This window comes from Numida meleagris, chromosome 14 (assembly GCF_002078875.1).
Source record: "Numida meleagris isolate 19003 breed g44 Domestic line chromosome 14, NumMel1.0, whole genome shotgun sequence".
Classification (NCBI taxonomy): Eukaryota; Metazoa; Chordata; class Aves; order Galliformes; family Numididae; genus Numida; species Numida meleagris.
In genome coordinates, this window is record NC_034422.1 from 9,231,467 (window position 1) to 9,249,004 (window position 17,538).

Below are 17,538 nucleotides of genomic sequence, written 5' to 3' on the forward strand. Positions count from 1 at the left end.
CACAGCACAAAGCAATGTACACTTGCAAATAGGTGGCACCAGGCTTACGGTACGGGCAGAGCAGCTGGCCAAAGCACAGGAATGCTGCACAGAAGAGCTTGGCTTCTCACTGAGTGAGCTGACTGTCCTAATTCTGGTTCCAGCCACAGCAGTATGTGCAACCCCCTCCAGGCAAATTTAATTTATTTAATTAGTTGAGCGGCAGCGAGATGCTAATAAGACCACACTGCTTTACATTTGAAATAATATGTCATTCAGCATGGCACTGTGCTGTATGTACAGACAGACGCTCATTCGTGTGCTTGGGATTGTCTCAGCTATCTCTGCTAACGCTTCATTAGACTATGCAGATAAACTCAAAGGAAGGGAAAGAACTACAAGAGGTGCCTTCAGCTTCTCACCCAACTAGAAGCTGACTCACTCGAATCATTCGATCGGATCGATGGCGTCGACGGATGCGGTTCAAACCTTCCACAAAGCGAATGAAGCCATCCAGGAGCTGCCACTCCTCCTCATCAGAACGGGGCTTGTCTCCATACACATCACAGTGCACTTCCCCCTCCATAATACGTTTTGTGGCACTGATGCAGGCAGGCAGAAGGAGAAAGCGAGTCCTCCAAAATTTCAGTGATTCAATAAGGCTGAAGGAAGGAACACGGAAAACATGAAAGTTCAGCACAGCTTCCTATGAAGGATTTCACAGTAAGTAGATCTATCAGCTGTGAATTTCAGCAAGTATAGTAAGCATCTCATTGTGCTGCCTCTGTGTGATAGAAGGTAGACATGCAATGAAGTGGTCAGCAAAATGAATGCCACTGGAAGTATTCCAGCACATGGAACAGACCGTGAATGAGAAGAGAAACCAAGGCCATCTTCAGAATTCATTGTATTTACTGTAAATAGATATTTTCTTATCTCTAAAAGGTAGGCTACAAAGCCTTTTCCCCAAAAAAATAAGCTAAAGAAAAGGAATGTCTGTGGTACACTTCACAGCAGCAAGTGTTTTGGTTGAGACCTGAAAGGAAATAAGGATAGAGAAACACTGCTCTTGCTGAGAGAAGGTATCAAAAAAGCTACTGACACCAGTGAAGATATCCCACATCACTAACGAGAAGCTCCACTCTATGCAGTTTATAAGTGGAATACAGTAAAGCAAGGTCTAGGATTCGAGCAAGAATCCAACAGATTTAATGCTGAATGGGAGTTCTGAGTCAGATCCAGAAATGAGTACGAAGCCAAGTAAAGCACCTGCAGAGTACAAAAAGCCCCCATACTTCACTGCATCTGTAGCAAAGAAATAAAAGTTTCTGCTTGTGCTGAATTTTACTATCAAGATTTTGTATCAAAGATCAGATAACGCAACAGCAGCACTGAGTACAATTCCTACAGCAGTAAGAGCGGCCTGCAGCACACGAGTGAAAGCAGGCCAGCTACTCTCCCTAGCGTACTGAGCATTTGTAGGTTGAACTTATTTGAAGAAATTTTAGGTCAGAATGGAAAAGAGGAAATTAGGACGCAGAACAATCTGGATGGAAAAGGAGAGCTCACCTGAAATCCTCTGAGCCGGCAGAGCAGATATACTGATCCAAGTAATTCCACTTGTACTCTTCTAATCTCTCATGGGAAAATTCTACCCAGCAAGAGACAAATTCAGAGTCAGAGTGAGAGGGGCACAGGCTGTAAGTGTAGTTTATCTGAGCAGATTCATATGGATACCTAGAAAAAATACAACACCAACCTTAATCTTGGCATTATCAATAGCAGTGCTTCTCTTTCTTGTAAAGAGACACGTGGCTTCACAGTACATTCTTTCGAGTACAGGCAGCTGGAGAAGCATGTTCATCTGAACATTAACACGTTGCTCAACCAAAGAGATACTCACTTGGGCAGATACCGAGTCACAGTAATTATTTTGTCTTTTAATGTCACTTTGTGGAAAGTACGGCCCATGCTGAGCCAGTACTGATCTTCTTCCTCAGGTCGATTTCTTGAAACGAGGCCTAGTTGTAAAAATAAAAGCACACAACCTTGTAGCTTACTTCAATATCCAAAACTTTATCAACAAACTGTACCTATAGAAAAAGACTCCAGAGCCAGATTTCTGAACTCAGACAAACAAAGACATCTTTCACCTTTTTAAGGGACATCTGCAGAATGAGCCTTTTGTTCTTACAGTTTGTGAATGCATTTCTTCAGTTGTAATATAAGCAATACATACATCATCAATATAGGCTTTCTTTAGGCAGGACAACAAGGAAACAGGCAGCATGAAGTGCTGAGAAACTGGTGGCTACAATAGTAAAGCTGGGCTCCACTTTCCCTTCCTCTCTGTCCTTGATTTCTGGAACTAACCACTTAAACTCAATGTTACAAATCAGTGAAAAACAACTACATCTTTCTTCTGTGTATTCCCTGCTCTACAGACACTGCATCACTCTTGTCTGGAGAATATTCAGAAAGAAGTCTAAAGTCAAACAGTTAAGTCAGATTCTCTCAGCTGAATATGAGACTGTCTCATCCCAGTCCCAGTCCTTTGGAGTTTAACTAGGTTTAGCTGACACCTGGTTTCAGTTTAAGTTTTCAGCTTTCTTTCTCTGCTTGGGACCTTCACAGCTATTACAAAGTTGGAAAAATGCTGCTAGATTAACTTTCAGATATATAAATTTTGGAGGTTTCAGTCTGTCATCTAACAGATCTGCCTGCCTTGTAGTCACCACGTGAAATGTGTTTAAGCTACATTCACCCAAAGTACACTCAGGCCACATTAAATCTAGGTTCACCATCATGAAAACGAGGCCAGCTTCTTACTGCATTCCACAAATCCTGCGGCTGTTGCCTCATGGTGCAACTGAATTGTTTGTGCTGCCCCAAATCAGGCTCTCCCCAATGATTTTTTTCACATAGAAAAAAAGAAACCAACCCCAAACCACCACCATCAAAAAAGAAACTGAAATGCATACCAAAAAAAACCAACAATGGCTTCAATGAGTATCTATGCTTGATTCATGGAGGTTACTGGCATTGGCAGGAGGACAGAGAGACAAAAAGACTTCATTTTCAATTCAAAGTCACCCACCTCGACTGTAAAGGGGACTGCTGCTGAGCGGGGGTGGCACAGTTGTGGCTGGCTTCTGTGGTTTGGATTGCACAATAATTTGATAGCCTTGCATGAGACGCTGACAAATAAACTCCTCAAACACCTGCTGGGCTGTCATCTGCACTCCTTCCTCATCTCTCCTGAACACAAAGGTTAAGAAGGAGAGAAGAATAAGGAAGCTGACCACACACCCATTCTTAGCTCTGCGTTTCCTAATTGAGGACGTATTGCTACATTGGGCTCTGTGCAAATGAAGCACTCTGCCTGAGAAAGCAACCTGCAGAAACTGGAGAGGAAATGCACACCTTCTGTTTACAACAGGTGATGGTTAGCTGCCTGGCAATACTTATTACTCGTGTCTGTGAAAGCTGATTTTAAACCAGTAACAGACACAGAGTCCAAAAGATTTGCTTACAACAGGTAAAGATTTGCTTACAACTTCCAATAAATACACGATCATTTTTACAGCACTTTCCAGAGAATCTCAGTGCAGTTTGTACATGTCCAGCAGAACTCAGATCTGCTGATGGGCAGGCAATGCTCCACCCTTTCCCACAGCAGGAATTCAGGAACAGAGAGAGATTTAAAGGCAGCTCAAACACTGATCAGCAGCTGGGATGATGAGAGACTCAGCATCACTCTGCCGTGTTATTACAACTACTTCCTCTCTTGAACTTTGCCCTCTTGCTCTAAAGGGATATTTGTTCTTGGTCATTTTTGTTATTTTTTGAAGTAGAACTTTGTAAGCAAACCATTTCTAAAGAAGCATAGAATATAATACTGTCAGATGGCAACATCAGAAAAGGTGCAAAATCACCCCTAAAATGAGAAAAATCCAAGTATTTTGCTGCTCATTTTTCTCTTGTATAAACTGCAAAGCATTCCTCTCCTATCAACTGTGTCTGAAGCACCTCGGATTCAATGCCAAACACTTCACAGAAAAGGTGCTGGCCAAACCTGTCCATGTCAGCCTCTGGAAGGAGATCGTAGCAGCCCTCGGTGTAATCATTCTGCAGGCTCTGACGGTCAGGGAAGTAGTCCGTGGTAAGAGGGAGACATGCCGGAGTAGTGAGAGATTTCCAGTCCACTCCAACTGTACAACAGAAGCCTGGCACTACGGGGGGAGCAGACAGTGTCAGAACTGCCTCGTTGCATCATTGGGGGGAGACAATCGGGGCGTATATGGTCACCCATGGAAAAATTGGGTGCAGGAGGAGATGAAAGTGTGCGAAGAGGAGCGTTAGGGAGAACGAAGGACAAGGGTGAGGTGGCATAAAGACAACAGGAACAAAAAGGGGATGGAGTGGGGAGGGAAAAGGAAAGCAAGACGGGAAGAAGGGAGGGAGAGAAAGAGACAGTTTGTTAAACAATGCAGTGCCACGTGCTAATTCAATCCCATCATGCAAATGGCATTCAAAGTTAATGCATTTAATTTTCTGTTGATTGAAAGCTAAAGCCAAAATAGCCACTGCTTTGCCAAAATTACAGCAAGTCGGGTGCGTTTACAAATTATTAATACAACAGAAGAACATTCCAAGTCTGAGCAAGAAAATCAGACCAGCTTTGCATCCCAGATAACTGCAGAAGGAGCTGGGGATGAGCAGAGAGAGAATGACAGACCAGCCTCCTTTTGGAATAGTACAGCAGCACAAAAGGGAGTATTTCTACAGTTACACAACAGAAGACAGATCCAGAGGGGTAGGAAGACCAGACAAATATTAACTTGGAAAGAATCTTTTCCCACACCCTCTTCTAGAGTTATGTTGCAGATTCAAGATTACAGAGATCTAAAACTAGACACTGAAAAGCAAAAGCTAACCAAACTATATCATCCGTTCATTAATGCACTACATTTTACCCTGCCTCGAGCCATATGTAACAAGGCACTTGGCCAACTGCTAGCTCTTCTCACAGAGGTCTTACAAAATTATTTTACTATAAAGACGTTTAGATTAATGGGCAGAACACTGCACAAGGAAATGACACAGGACTGCTATAAAGAAAGTGCTTTCTTGAGCAGTGACGTGCTTGTTTCTGTATTAGATGAAGGTGCACATTTCTCAGTAAACGATACCAAGTTCAGAAACTGACTGTACTACTTCTGCTTTATTTGGCTGATGCCAAGCAAGCTTTCCACACAGCAGAAAAGAGTTCAGCCACTTTAGGTTTTCATACAATAGCATCTGGCAAGAAAGGAATTTCAGATGTAAGGTGACAAATAGTTCATATATTCAGGGACGTGGAACTTCCATCAGTGAGACACAAAATAGGGAGATCCTGACAATTACCGTAGCACAAAATAAAACTACTGCCAAAAGGCAAGCAGGCTCCTCAAGTTTCTTGCCTGCTACCTCCTTATTTTTGTATACATTTCCCTCCCAGTCTTCACATTTATTTCAACTCTTTTCCAAACCTTCCTCCTGCTTACTTGGATCTGGAGAGTTAGAGACAGCATCTTCCGATGAATCCTTGTTCTGAGTTTTGAGGTTCATCCCTACAAGAAAGAAAAACACATGTTTTTACTTTTAAGAATATTACATGTCATGTCCTTTAAAGAGCTCAGGATTCTGTGCAGCAAAAAAAATATACCAAGGCAACTAACGAGGAGAAAACAAGTCGAACAAGAGTTCGATATCAAGCGTTCAGCGACTCTAAACAAGTCCAAAGAATTCATTATGGACAGTTTTAAAAGCCACCAAGCATTTAAAGAACCATTAAAAAAAACTGACTTATAACCTGTATCCAGGAAATTGATACCAACGTCATACCTGTTATTCTAAATAGCATTTAACCATCCTTTCTGTTAGTAAATGCTCCCATGATGATGCTAGTAAAACAGCAGAGATGGCTCAAACTGGCATTTGTCTTCCATCAGCTCCACTGATGCCATCTGCCACCTAGCTAGGGAATTGCAACAAGATTTATTTGCTCTGAACTACATCTACCATCTGCTGGATAACAGAGACACCATACTGAATGTCAGTGTAAACAGATGCAGCAGTTCTTCACTGTGAAGCACACATGGCAGCAAAACATGCTGTGGGCAGCAGAGGAGATGAGATTCACTGAGAAATCACATTTTTGGAAATAAAAAAAAATAAGTGTTCCGTTTCATAGATGACTTAAACCATAAGGGAGAAACAAGTCAAATCACTGAGTCACACTACAGCAGCTACAGATGGCTGAGGGGGTTCAGACAGGGAAGGCACTCAGTGACTTTCACAAAGACAGACACAGATCAACTTCCACCATGTTCGTGATTTGTGTCCAATCTACAGACATGAAAGGTTTCCATAAAATAGAAGGATGTGCATTGTTTTGCAACATAGCCAGCAAATTATATCCAGCAGCTGAAATGCAGTTTAGACTCTGTTCTGGCAATTACTACCTGGAATGCAGAAAAAGCAAAGAACAAAAATCAAATGTATTCAGACAAAACCCAAAGGAGGAAATAACGGGAGCAAAATCACTTTTAATGCAGCTACATGAACACAGGGCAAGACAAACATGAAAACTAAGCCTGCTAACAAAACGCCTTTATGACTTCTGAATGTGTGAGCATGAGGGAAAAACATAACTTTTGTTTTCACCCAAATGCAGTTTCCAAGGGTGAACTTGTTTCCAAAACCATTTGAAGATTTTTTTTTTTTTTTTTTTTAAGAACAGAAGTCCTGAAAGCTATAGTACAAAAGATAAAGAAAATTTCATGTACCCTATCTAAAAAGGATGTGCCTAAAACCAGAAGATAGGCTGCACAAATCTGACAACACAACAGAATGCTACTGGGACACATTGGTCCAGTTACAGGATTAAAAAAAAACAAAAACAATTTCTACTAATGCAGGTCTCTGGGTAAGGTAAGAAAGGCAGCATTAATCCTCAACTGAGAGCGCAGACATGAGTCTGCTCTTTAAATTTAAAATGGGATTAAATATTTCAGCTATGTGAGTAATATTTGGTGTAAGCAGCACCGTGTTCTGAGTGCTTAGAATCTGGAGAAAGTGCCTTGCTAAGTAACAACAAGAAACACCAGAAAATACTAAATTCCAGAATTCACCATGCTCAACAGGGCTGCTGCTTTACAGATTCTCTCAAAACCCAGATACGACCAAACTATTATTTCTATCAACTTGTAAATGTAAAATAGAAATGCTCAAACAAATTTCTTAATCCAAAGAGCAATAACTAAAGGAAACTCCACACAGAAAAAGAGTTCTGAACAAATCCAGTGCATATCTAGTTAGTTTTTTGTTTAGACATCAGTGCTTTGCTATCATAGAATTAAGCCACTGTCTAAGAGTTTATGGTATGTAAACAATGAGCAACTTTTTATCCTAAGGTTTATAATATAGAATTAAACAAGTAGAGATACATAAAAAATAAACTAAAAACCTCAACACAGCAGAAGCTCAAGAGCGTTAACTGATGCCTCAGAGCTGGAAACTGTTTCTTCTATTATTGGTTCTTTAATCTGTAATGTCTGGTCCAGCTACTTGCCGTGATTTCTGGCTCCATTACTCTGTTGCTGTTGATAAGGGCCTTGTTCCCTAACACCAAGCTCTGCCACTGCTGCACCATTATTACCTGCACCATTGCTGCCAGCCAGCCCGTTGGAAAACTCCTCAGCAGAACTGAAGCCCAGGAAGGAGGCACCGTCACCTGGATGCCGAGAAGTGCTGTGCCTAGAGAGAACCAAAGCAGCCTGTATTTCAGCACAAATACTTGCCACGCTCACGACTTTTGATAAGAAGCAACATAACAAATAACAAGCAACCAGCCTGCCATCCCAGCTGAGCCTTCACAACCATGCTCCTAATGACATTTGCAGAGATGGTAATAGGCACAAAACCAAGTACTGAGCAATAACCAATGCACTGTCTTTATAGGGTGGTAGAGAGCCAGATACACACGCACCTCCCCCAGAGAAATCAAACTTAGTTGCTCACTGAATCTGATTTCATGGCCCAGAAAACCAGCATTCCAGACCAAGCAAGTGCTTTGGCCGAGTATGTCATCCACAGAGACCAGGAAAAGATTCAAAGATAGCACTATCAAGAATACGACAGCAGGAGACAGTAGTGTTAACATTAGAAATGTTAAAAGGTTATGAAGTAATAAGAAGGCAATAATCTTTTGTTTACGGTAGGATTATGGCACAAAGACTGCGAGGATGATATAATATCAAAATTATGCAACACACAAAGGGATTAGAGTATGCTAAAGGATAGCACACAATATAAGACAGGGCAGCAACATCCCTATGAAAGAAACAAAAAAAGAAAATTAGACTGAAATTTCCTGAAGGACTATTTAAAGGCAGCATGGGAAAAAAAATCCCCAAAAATTCAAGAGGCAGAGGATAGCACATGGCCCTCACTCACTCTGCACATTCTGAAACAAAATGGAACAAATTTCTACAAGCAAGAGGAAACAATAGCAGGAGAAATATCAAAATTACTGATTAAAAAAATTATTATTGGCAATTCTGAGTTGCCTAAGATACCAAGACTTTTTTGGTAAATAATATTTAATAAGCATAGAGTGAAAAACACAAAATGTCTTCAATGAAAGAATTATCAGATAAAACCAGGTAAGAGAATATCTGGAGATGGGAGAATAACTGTGCAGCTTGATAAATGGCTTACACTGAGTGAAGGATCTAATTTCTCTCACTGTAAAACCACCCTCCCCACAATCTTACCATATCCAGTAACACAGGGATCTCACTTCTCACAGCCAACAGTCAATACAAACTGCCAGCACTGACCAAAGCTTGTTTTTTTAAGAAAAAACTGATTTGAGAACACAGCTACTTTCATTTGCAATCCACTACTGATGTTTATCATGGTTGTACTGCTCATGAACATGGGGAATACAGGAATGAAAGGACAGGGCTGAGAGTGTTCAGCAGCTACTGAGAGGCAAAGCTGTGTAAAATGTTCTGTTCTGGCATGAAAGTCTCAGCTATCAGGATAAGGAGTCAAGAGTTAAAGACAGTCTCTTATAATCTGAATTGGAATGAATCCATGAATAATACGTGAGCAGTACAAAGCATTGCAAACTGTGATAAGCTACTGCCTTCCCCATACTTGAGGAGGTAAACTATCTCCAGACCTGCCAGAAGAGCCTTATATCTCAAAGAAGTACAGGCTGCATATGACACAGCATGTTATTAAACTTTCAGACGACAGCCTATAACAGAGAGAATTTTAATGAGAAAGAATGTTTGTGCAAAGTCTACCCAGCTCCATCCTGAGGACCTCACCTGCCAGCTGCCTCGTGATAAGCCAGCTCCAGCAGCTCAGCAGAGGAGTGCGTCAAATCCTGCTGCCCGTTGTCCTGCATTTCTGCCATATTCTGACGAGTCTGGTGATGGATCTGGATAGCTTCTCCTGATGGACCTACACAGTTACAGTTTGATCATTAATTCACTTCATCTGCCTTGACTCCTCATTTGCCTTCATTCACTTGTACTCCTCTCCTGCTACCACCTCTGCTTTAACAAATCCATACACTTCGCTCAGCCTCTGTTACACCGCAGAGTACTTCAAGACACCAGATTTCACACTGCTTCTCCTGTTGGGTGAAGAAAAATATCCTAGCTACGTAACACGCTACGGAACAAACTTACCCACAGGAAAAGTGTGCATCCAGCGCCTCCTGTTAGAGGTAAGTTTCATGGGCATCCGTGATGGAGCAAACGGATTGATCAGGGCTCGCTGGGGGGTGTATCCCCCAGGCCGGATGTGTAGCATGGATTCTGCACTGCCAACATGGAACCTCCCTGGGGCACTGGAGTCACGTTGCTGAGCCTCCAGCATGTTCTCAAGGACATCTAGAAAGCAAAATTAAAGTCAGTATGAGATCAGCCAAGTAAGAGAGAATGAATCACTACGGGATATAACGACACCCCAGGGTAAGTGGGAACAAAGAGAGCTGAGGAACAGGCAGGGAGAAAAGCTGAAATCAATTTCAATCCAGTCTGCAGGTTGGAACAAAAAGAGTACAATCTCACTTGCCATTACAGCATTTCTGTGTTGTGTCACTTCATACTCAATAAAGCCAACTATGCTAAGTCGACTATGAAAAACTGCTCAGAGCTTTGAGAATTCCTGAGAAAACAAAGCAAAAGACTGAGAGGACATAGCAGAAACCTCATGATGAGTACCAAAGACATAGCAGAAGCCACAACTGAGTAATGTGTGCATTTCTTATAACATTCAAATTTGACCACTTAAATATGAAATTATTTCCAGAAGACACCGGGACACAAGATCTCAGCAAGCTAGCAGCTAGTCATTACTAGTCAAGGTCAAACAGAAATGCAGTTACTTACAAATGGGAGGAATAAACTAGATGACTAAATAGCATTTGCTCCATTCAACAACCAGAAATCTCAAAGAGAAGGGATGGTCCCACTTACCACTGCACACCGCTTACCAGAACTTGTGAAAAATTCCAATTACTCTGACCCCTCCCCATCAGCCCTGTTCTACACACATCCCCAACCAGAGCACATCTTCAGCTGAGTCACAACACTAGCCTTCAGACTAAAGGAGTAACAAAAATACCAGGATATCTATGCATTAACTGACAGAAGAAGGAGAATGCATGAAAGGTAAATGTAATGTGAAGTTCCCTATGTGATAGCAGTTCCACACCAATAAATCCTATTCCTACAACAAGACAAACATGATATTAAGTATCAGACAGAAAAAAAAAGCATGAAGAGCCTGCAGGGACAGAATTCTACTGATCAAGTAATTGCAGGAGGAATGCAATTTACCTAGATGTGAGCTTGTGAAGATACCACATACTGTCTGAGAATAAAATTAAATTAGAAGAATAAAAAAAAAAAAAAGACTGCCACCACTACTAACACAGTGAAACAGCTCAGCAGTACTTTGTTGAAAGGAAGGACCCAGAAAGTGACTCTTAACAACAGTAACTACACATAGATAGAAGTTATAAGCAGGGTCCCCCAGGGCTCATTACTAAGACCAATTCTCATTTCACAGATTATAGGTGACCTGGATGATAAAAAATTACTTCTATATGTCCACATTTGCAGACAGGCACAGGAGAATAGTCAAATTTTAAGGAAGGCAATAGGCAAGGGAAAAGAACAAATCAGTATCAGGACACTTCTATTCAGGACAAGCCAGTTAAAAAAATGCAATGAAATTGGACAAGGATAAAGGGAGAATGCATACCCAGACATAGCTGGAAATGCATAAAAGCTGTAGCATGACTACTAATACGAGCACCACTTTCCCTGTGCTGGCCTGGCAGACCAACATGACCTTCCATTTTCTCTTTCCCCCTCACCACCTAAGGCATTTTCCCATCTGCCTCAGGCTGACCTCTGGTGCTGGTATAGCCCAAAGAGCTGCTGACTTCATACTGGTGCAGGTGAGGCCGTGGGATCATCAGGATGTTGGAGATCTTGCCCAGGGAGCTGTCATCAGAAGCCTGGCTCCTCACCTCCTCGGGGGGCAGCGTGCGGCTCTGCAGAGAAGGGCTGCATGAGACGTCATAGGAACTAGAGCTCTTTCTGGTACGACTTTCTCTCTCCCTCACAGACCTGCTGAAAAGAAAGAGTTACATGCAGCAATAAGAAAAAAAGAGGTAATACATTCCCAAATTATAAAGGGGCTCGAACAAGCTCAAGTCATGTAAAAAAACTCAACGGCTGAATGCAAAAAACAAGACTAAAAGGAAGCTACCACTATTTCTTGACTATTCTGATATGAAATACTTTGTGTGTTATGCTGTAATGCAGTGAGCTCGTGCTCTCCTCATATTTCTCAAAGTACATTATGCATCAAGAAATACACCAGAACGCTGTTGCTCTTGAACTGGTATGCTCACAGTCCTCTTACCTAAAAGTGGTGCAGCGCTGAGCTCTGGATGGACCAGGCAGTCTGAACACCTGGGCATCATAGCCATCGTAATCAACCTGGATGGGCAGGGCATTCTCAGCATCTTTTGGAGCTCCTAATGCTGAAATAAAGTCATATAGTACTGGAATCTCTTTCAAGAATGTTCAAGATCTGCAGGGCAGAAGCATCCAACCCTCCCCACTAAAAAGTAGCTATTCCAAAAGAAACTACATTCCAAGATCCGATGAGCAGAAGAGCTGGAGTAGATGCTAGCTCAATTATCAATGTCTGTGCCTCTGAATCTGAGACATCTAGGCCCTAATATCTTTCCTACATACATCCAGGAGACTAAATTAATACTCAATAAACCAATTCTTGCATGAACAGATGTCTCATATCACTTCAAGAAGGAACTGCAATTTTAAAGCATCTTCTCAAGAAATGAGAACTTCTCTTCTGGAATGGACATGTCCCTGAAATTAGGTGGTATTAGCAGAATGCAGGCTTCTCCCTCTGCAATTTTGTGGCCATATCACTGACAGCATCTCAAGCCAGGAAATGTCCACTTCTTGTGAATGGTAGTGCTAGCACACCAGCCTGATACCACCTATTTCTCTAGTCAGGTGACAGGCACTTAGGACAGAAACTCCTGCCTCTGTCCACTGCAGTTATTCGTCAAGAATGCAATTCATACATGCACATTAACATCCTGGGTAATGATCATGTGGTTTTCAAGTTTTTCTGCAATAACTGCCCCTTCCAGCATCTCATCAAAAGTGTTTTTGCTGTTAGTGTCACTGTCTTACTACAGCTGTTTGTTAGTTTGGGAGCCAGTGCAATGGATCATTCCACAACAGGATTACTCACAGGCATCTCGGCTATTTTTTGTTTTCTCAGTCAGTGGCTGGAGGGTCCAACAAAGGAGTTGTGAAGAAAGACAGGAGAACAACAGTCAGCATATTCTAAGGAAATACCCCAGTGTGATAAAGCATCAAATGTAAGCTCAGCGAGGCAGCCATATCACATCAGAAGTATAAAGCACTGATACACAGTCACATAAAAAGGCCACAACACACATCTTTACCCAAGTTTTTTTTTCCATCAAGTTCTCTATTAAAGCATAAAACTTCATTTTTATGTTGTCTAAAGCATTTCTCACTCAGTTTAATCCTAGGATGGATTGACCCTGACTAACTAGTCCCTCTTGCACAATCCCTACAACACCCATTTACAGATCTGTTTGCAGTGTCTTTTAATACAGAAATGCAGTGACTCCTGTTCCAATATTAACCTTGCTAGAAGGATTCTGACACTTGGCTGAGAGAAGATATCTGACAGATAATCAGAAAGATACCTACTTTTCTTCCTGCCAGTTTGATCCGTGGAGTGAAGCTGTTGCACTGGAGCTGGCTTTTGGACGTGTAGAAACTGAAAGGGAAAAACAGGACAGTTCAGCTGTCTTCTAGGAACTGAACATAGTTGCTCAATCACATAGCAAACAGCCTATGAATTTGAGCTAGCTATTAGATGGAAAAGAACGTATACCTTTCTTTGCATAAGACAACATCAGAAAAACACTGGCAAATGGTTAATGAGAGAGAAGCAGTACTTTTCCTTAAAGGCTAGCCTAAAGTTCCTGTATAACCTTGGTCAAGACCTCCTCTTAATATATTAAAGTCTGCATTCCCCAGTTCACTTCCCCTTTCTACAGAAAGATATCAGCTTTCCCTGTCTATAGAGCACTGCACAGTTTACATGATTCTTTCCCTAATTTACATGACAGTAATGCCTCATGTGAACTGCCTGAAAGCTAAGGACCTCCTCCCATTTGGGGTAATTATTCTTTAAGATCTGTCTCTTGTCACCTGAATCTTTTAAATCCTGTTATGAGCCTTCAAACACCTCTTTCATCTAAGAAAAGGATCAAGTGCCTTCCAGCTACTTGAAAAGACTGGGTATACGCAATGCTTGAATGGTTATTGGTCAGGACAGTCATACAATGCATGAAGATAAAACAAGGTATTAAAAGAGAAAAACAAATCCTGCTGCAGAACAGGGACTGTGGAAGCGGCTTTTGTTCTGAGCCCTGATCTCTAATGCTAGAGAAAGAGCACTATGACACAATGTTTAACAGAAAGCAGAAAGAAAACCTACCATGCCTTGGGGTAAAGCAATGTAAAACTGAGCCTCAGCATTTCCTATAATTGCTTTAACATTTATCCATGCTATTCACATGCTCTTTACCTGTAACTTTTCACTGGAGATGTACTTACTTTCACTAATAAACAATTGAGTTGAAGAAGCAGTAATTTTTCTAAGCTTCCTGACTTACTTAAATCATAACTTGAGGCTATAACTCAGCTGGAAAGAGAGCGTAAGATCAAAACTTTTTCCTCTTCAAATTGCCCATCACTTCTGACATGTTGAATTAACGACCAGAGTTCTGCAAGAGCACTCTTAGCTCTGCAAGACTATTGTCCCTGCTTTGCAAGCAGAGCAGCAGAAATAAACAATGGAAGAAAGAGAATTCAACAGATGTACAGAGAGGAAAGCATAGCACACATGTTCTGCAAAGGCTATTATCTCCTCAAAAACTGTAAGAGTTCACCTACCTGTGGTTTATCCAGTGTGGAATATTGTAGTCGTCACCCAGCCTGGAATCTCCAGGTCCACAGCGATTATGGAGCTATAAGAGGAGTTCAAGGCAAAGCAACTAGTAGTGTCTGTCACAAAGTAACATTTCTTCTAGGAAGGGAGAAGGGAAAAAAACACAGTATGCATTACCTTAAAGAGTGGTACAGCATGCAATGGTTGCTCCCCCATGCACACCAAGTCCACACCAATGCCTGTAAACAAATAACAGTAGAGTTCAGCTATCGACAACACAGGACTGATAAGCTAAGTCAGAACATACTTTGTATTCACAATAGATTTTAAAAATATAATTGTACCACAAACAGCAGCTAGCAATCCCACAGTACGGGTACAGACCAAAACCACCAGTGAGAATATAAAACGGCACAGAGTGACTGGTTATTTACCATTGTCTATCATCCGCTGCTTGGTCAGAATCATAAGGAGGCGATCGACTTCAAACACACCCACACCAGGGGTGATGACCACGGACATCTGGCCGGTCCGATCGAAGTTCCGGTTTATGTAATGCTTGTCGAACACTAGGAGAAAGAACCAGGGAGTACTTTATAAGAAAAAGATGCTGGATGCATTTCTCAGAGCAAGGCAGTTGACTCTCTATTAATAAAGGTATTAAGCAAGTTTCCACAAAGCACATGCAAAAGATAGGACTTGTATGTAGCATTGTCCAACCAATAATATAAAGCTATAGGATAGCAGTATAGCAGTAAGGCAGGAGAGAAAATGGGAACTGGATATCTAAAAAGGGGTCTTTTTTTTCCCCACATGCTTAGTGTTCTAACATCCCCCCTCCCAAAAAAAACAAAAAACACCCAATGCTTCAAAAACAAGCAAACCCGTCCTGCATCATAAACCCAAGAGGTAAAGGTCATTAGTAAATAGCACGTTGTGCTCCCTCTCATGTAAGTAACAATTCAGCCATTCAGAGGATAGAAACATCTGATGGAAAGAGTCACAAAAAAGCACATCCCTGGGGATCCCCTCCTGACAACTACACCCATCTCCCTGCCAAAAAAGATGGATCAGCTTGACCTAAGTAACATTTATCCAGCTATATTTCAAAAATGTGAAAGGCTTAAATTAAAAAATTCAACCGCTGTTGCAAGAGGTTCGCACACAGATACACAGCTAGGAGAAAAATTTTCATCTGAACAAGGCCCTGCAAGTGGTTCCTGAACACGAGCTACCCAACACTCAGTTATAAGCACCACTGTTTTTCTAAAGACATACATTAGATACTTTCTTCTGAAGCAGGAAATGACAGTTTAACCACTTCATATGTCCCTCTTTTCACTGATGTTTAGGAACAGGCAGGAGAAGTCCACGACCATTTACTTGCACCTGTTTCAGTGGCTCCTCCTCTGCATGTTTTTATCCATTGTTCATAACTTACCATTGAATGAAAGATTTATGGCCTCCAAGTAGTTCCCTTGTGCTGACGTAGAATTGTAACCTGGAGGAAATCCCTCTGGACGAGTGTTCAGAAGGAAAAAATAAATAAATTGTAATTACATTTGTATTAAGACCTATTACCTCCACAAATTGCAGGCAAAAATGGTACATCTCACAGAAAGATCTGAGCAAAATAACTTACGCAGGAGAGCACTTAAGTAGTGCAATAACAGACTCCAACTGAAGCTAGGGTTTTACAGATAGTTTAACAAAAAAAAATTTAAGAAGAGGTCACAAGCCCAGGAAAGGAGTTCTCTTTCACCTGCTTGCTCCAGTCGTACCAGCACAGGATACTGGATGAAAAGCTTTTTAATGGTCACAAGCAATGAGGTCCACTCTTCTCGTCTCTCATTCTGAACTACAACTCTAGAAAGAGCACAATTCAGTAAGTATCATGAAAGGAATACAAACCATAATCACATCTAAGTGGAAGACTAACTTAGCAAACAAGATTGTGCAGTCACAGAACGGAAAGCGCTGCCAGTTTCAGACATGCATGTTTTTCACAATCTTAATTCCTAGCAAGGCCCTACAGCTCACAACATGATATTCTCCACAAGGGTTGCACATACACTGTGAGAAGGGAGAATGGGGAAGAAGACATACTTGTAAAAATCTTCATAAAACCTTCCCTCGTGATCCTGCCGAATTGATGCACGATGCGTTTCAGGAAACTCATCTGAAATGGAGGCAGCAGCAGCTATTACACTACATTCTCATACAGAAATGACTGTTGACTTTCCTAGTAGGGAGCAGCTAATTCCCATTAAAGAAGAAAATATCTGATAAATATTAGATGTCCCTCACAGCAATTAAATTGCTTTTAAAACAACATGACAGCTTGGGTGTGAGGAAGAAAATTCGCCACATATTCCTCCAAGTACAGTTTTTACTGCAGTGCTGTCATGAGAATGGCTGTGTATCCACTGTGCTTTTGACACAGGCATAAAAAAATAGCAGGAAAAGTCACTGCCAGACAATAAAAAAACTCTGAAGAGAGGAGAAAGGTATAAAAATAGTAACATGAAAATACAGAATTTACTTACCTATACACTTTGCTTCGTAAAACGTTCTAGAAAATAGAACCACTGTCACTTCATGGCTGCAATTCTTCTCCTGTCCAGGAAGAACAGATGAGGAAAAAAAGAGAAAACCTTAAGGGTCACACTCAGCAGATACACACGTTAGTAACCCCCTCTTTACTTCACATGTAGGACCTGGATAAAAGTGTCCTGCTACATTTATGGATCGGCAGAAAGATTGTGTATGCCTCTATGAAATAACAAAGCTCTGTCCTGAGGAGTCTGCTCTGCTAGGCTCTAGTGCATTAAATGGAAGCACCCTCCATTAGTCTTTAAAGAAACTCTCCTCTATTGTTACCAGGATACAATATTTCTGTGTAAAAAATACAGCTGGCTCAATGTGTTTGCTTTTATAAATATGCTTACTGGC

At 41.4% G+C, this 17,538-nt stretch overlaps 1 protein-coding gene across 7 annotated transcripts in view; it reads right to left on the reverse strand.

Moving 5' to 3' along the window:
- DEPDC5 (DEP domain containing 5) overlaps positions 1-17,538 on the reverse strand; it is a 43,280-nt gene that overhangs the window by 18,109 nt on the left and 7,633 nt on the right. For 4 of the 7 annotated variants that reach the window (XM_021413182.1, XM_021413188.1, XM_021413187.1 and 1 more), the window contains exons 11-30: positions 17,133-17,202; positions 16,693-16,765; positions 16,349-16,452; positions 16,028-16,102; positions 15,021-15,155; positions 14,764-14,825; positions 14,592-14,665; positions 13,338-13,407; positions 12,847-12,883; positions 11,980-12,100; positions 11,461-11,684; positions 9,729-9,932; positions 9,363-9,498; positions 7,682-7,779; positions 5,526-5,591; positions 4,055-4,238; positions 3,077-3,237; positions 1,883-2,000; positions 1,549-1,716; positions 422-641 (exon numbers count right to left, since the gene is read on the reverse strand). In XM_021413182.1, the coding sequence (XP_021268857.1) occupies positions 422-641; positions 1,549-1,716; positions 1,883-2,000; positions 3,077-3,237; positions 4,055-4,238; positions 5,526-5,591; positions 7,682-7,779; positions 9,363-9,498; positions 9,729-9,932; positions 11,461-11,684; positions 11,980-12,100; positions 12,847-12,883; positions 13,338-13,407; positions 14,592-14,665; positions 14,764-14,825; positions 15,021-15,155; positions 16,028-16,102; positions 16,349-16,452; positions 16,693-16,765; positions 17,133-17,202 (2,400 nt within the window). The remainder of the gene's footprint in view (positions 1-421; positions 642-1,548; positions 1,717-1,882; positions 2,001-3,076; positions 3,238-4,054; positions 4,239-5,525; positions 5,592-7,681; positions 7,780-9,362; positions 9,499-9,728; positions 9,933-11,460; positions 11,685-11,979; positions 12,101-12,846; positions 12,884-13,337; positions 13,408-14,591; positions 14,666-14,763; positions 14,826-15,020; positions 15,156-16,027; positions 16,103-16,348; positions 16,453-16,692; positions 16,766-17,132; positions 17,203-17,538) is intronic. The other 3 variants (XM_021413183.1, XM_021413185.1, XM_021413186.1) reach the window with 3 other exon arrangements.